The 2,500-nt window shown below is 50.6% G+C and overlaps 1 protein-coding gene across 1 annotated transcript in view; it reads right to left on the bottom strand.

The window, feature by feature from the left end:
• The window catches only part of gpc3 (glypican 3), a 413,930-nt gene that overhangs the window by 255,280 nt on the left and 156,150 nt on the right, over positions 1-2,500 (bottom strand). Inside the window, exon 3 of the mRNA XM_055888482.1 lies at positions 1,328-2,013. Within this exon, the coding sequence (XP_055744457.1) occupies positions 1,328-2,013 (686 nt within the window). The remainder of the gene's footprint in view (positions 1-1,327; positions 2,014-2,500) is intronic.

The following is a 2,500-nucleotide window of genomic DNA, read 5'->3' on the forward strand; positions in this document are numbered from 1 at the left end:
GTTAGTGTGTATGTGAGGGACTCAGCATGTTGATATGGCTGTTAGAGTGTCTGTGAAGGACTCAGCATGTCGATATGGCTGTTAGAGTGTCTGTGAGAGACTCAGCATATTGATATGGCTGTTAGTGTGTATTTGAAGGACTCAGCATGTTGATATGGCTGTTAGTGTGTCTGTGAAGGACTCAGCATGTTGATATGGCTGTTAGTGTGTCTGTGAGGGACTCAGCATGTTGATATGGCTGTTAGTGTGTATGTGAAGGACTCAGCATGTTGATATGGCTGTTAGTGTGTCTGTGAGGGACTCAGCATGTTGATATGGCTGTTAGTGTATGTGAAGGACTCAGCATGTCGATATGGCTGTTAGAGTGTCTGTGAGAGACTCAGCATATTGATATGGCTGTTAGTGTGTATTTGAAGGACTCAGCATGTTGATATGGCTGTTAGTGTGTCTGTGAGGGACTCAGCATGTTGACATGGCTGTTAGAGTGTCTTTGAGGGACTCAGCATGTTGATATGGCTGTTAGTGTGTATGTGAAGGACTCAGCATGTTGATATGGCTGTTAGAGTGTCTGTGAAGGACTCAGCACGTTGATATGGCTGTTAGTGTGTATGTGAAGGACTCAGCATGTTGATATGGCTGTTAGTGTGTATGTGAAGGACTCAGCATGTTGATATGGCTGTTAGAGTGTCTGTGAGGGACTCAGCATGTTGATATGGCTGTTAGTGTGTATGTGAAGGACTCAGCATGTTGATATGGCTGTTAGAGTGTCTGTGAGGGACTCAGCATGTTGATATGGCTGTTAGAGTGTCTGTGAAGGACTCAGCATGTTGATATGGCTGTTAGAGTGTCTGTGAGGGACTCAGCATGTTGATATGGCTGTTAGAGTGTCTGTGAAGGACTCAGCATGTTGATATGGCTGTTAGAGTGTCTGTGAGGGACTCAGCATGTTGATATGGCTGTTAGTGTGTATGTGAAGGACTCAGCATGTTGATATGGCTGTTAGTGTGTATGTGAAGGACTCAGCATGTTGATATGGCTGTTAGAGTGTATGTGAAGGACTCAGCATGTTGATATGGCTGTTTGTGTGTATGTGAAGGACTCAGCATGTTGATATGGCTGTTAGAGTGTCTGTGAAGGACTCAGCATGTTGATATGGCTGTTAGAGTGTATGTGAAGGACTCAGCATGTTGATATGGCTGTTTGTGTGTATGTGAAGGACTCAGCATGTTGATATGGCTGTTAGTGTGTATGTGAAGGACTCAGCATGTTGATATGGCTGGTGCCAGCTCTGTGTGTGCGTGCGAGCGTATGCTTGCCTGTTACTCACCATTGCGTGTAGGCGGGGGCGTGCTTTGACAGCGTGTCTGAGGGCCAGTCTGACCAGCACATGTAACCTCATCATCACAGCCTCCATGTCCTGCTCCCCCCTCATGGCCCCCGCCAGTTTCCCTAGCCCCTCCACATACCCCCTCCAGTGGGGCTGTACCTCCGCCGCACCCCCCAGGCACCCTGACATTACAGCCTGGCAAAACCCTTTACAGGCCGGGGCCCCCAGCAGGTCCTGGCAGTGTGGGCAGTACCACAGCCTCAGAAGGGCGCGCCCACAGTCCCTACCTGGGCGCAGGTGGTCAGTGGTGTTGACCACCTCAATGCCCAGGTTCAGCGCCTGCAGGAACACACGCGTGGCCAGGAGGGAGCGTGACAAACGAGTCATAATGAGTTTAGGGTAGGGTCCGAATGCTATGGAGTCCTTCCACGACCCCCGCAGGCATTCCTCAGATATGGGTGCTGCGCCACCTCCCAGCAGGTGTCGGTAGGTCAGGGGAAAGAGGCGGGTGAAGAAGGCCTGGACCATGTGTTCCACGCTGGAGTCTGAGCCCAGGATGTAGAGAGACACGTCCAGGAAGAGCTGCCCCACCGCCCCCTGGGCCCCGCCCCCCAGCCCAGGGAACTCCGCCTTCAGCACCAGCAGGGTGGAGTTACGGCCGTGACGCAACACCAACTCAAATGCCTCTGGTGGATAGAGGGGGAGGGGAGGGGAGGGGGGTGAGAGAGAAGGAGAGAGAGAGGAAGGGGAGAGAATTTTAGAAAATTGTGCAGCTTTAAAACTCATTTCTAGTAAACACATCAATAAAAACAAACCAGACAACAATTACTCTAAAACATTATCTCTTTCACAAACACATTCAAACCCACACGCTCCAACACACACGCTCCAACACACACGCTCAAACACACACGCTCAAACCCACACGCTCAAACCCACACGCTCAAACACACACGCTCAAACACATACGCTCAAACACACACGCTCAAACACACACGCTCAAACCCACACGCTCAAACACACACGCTCAAACACACACGCTCAAACCCACACGCTCAAACCCACACGCTCAAACACACACGCTCAAACCCACACGCTCAAACACACACGCTCAAACCCACACGCTCAAACACACACGCTCAAACCCACACGCTCAAACACACACGCTCAAAC

The sequence above is a fragment of the Salvelinus fontinalis genome, chromosome 29 (assembly GCF_029448725.1).
Source record: "Salvelinus fontinalis isolate EN_2023a chromosome 29, ASM2944872v1, whole genome shotgun sequence".
In the NCBI taxonomy this organism is placed as follows: Eukaryota; Metazoa; Chordata; class Actinopteri; order Salmoniformes; family Salmonidae; genus Salvelinus; species Salvelinus fontinalis.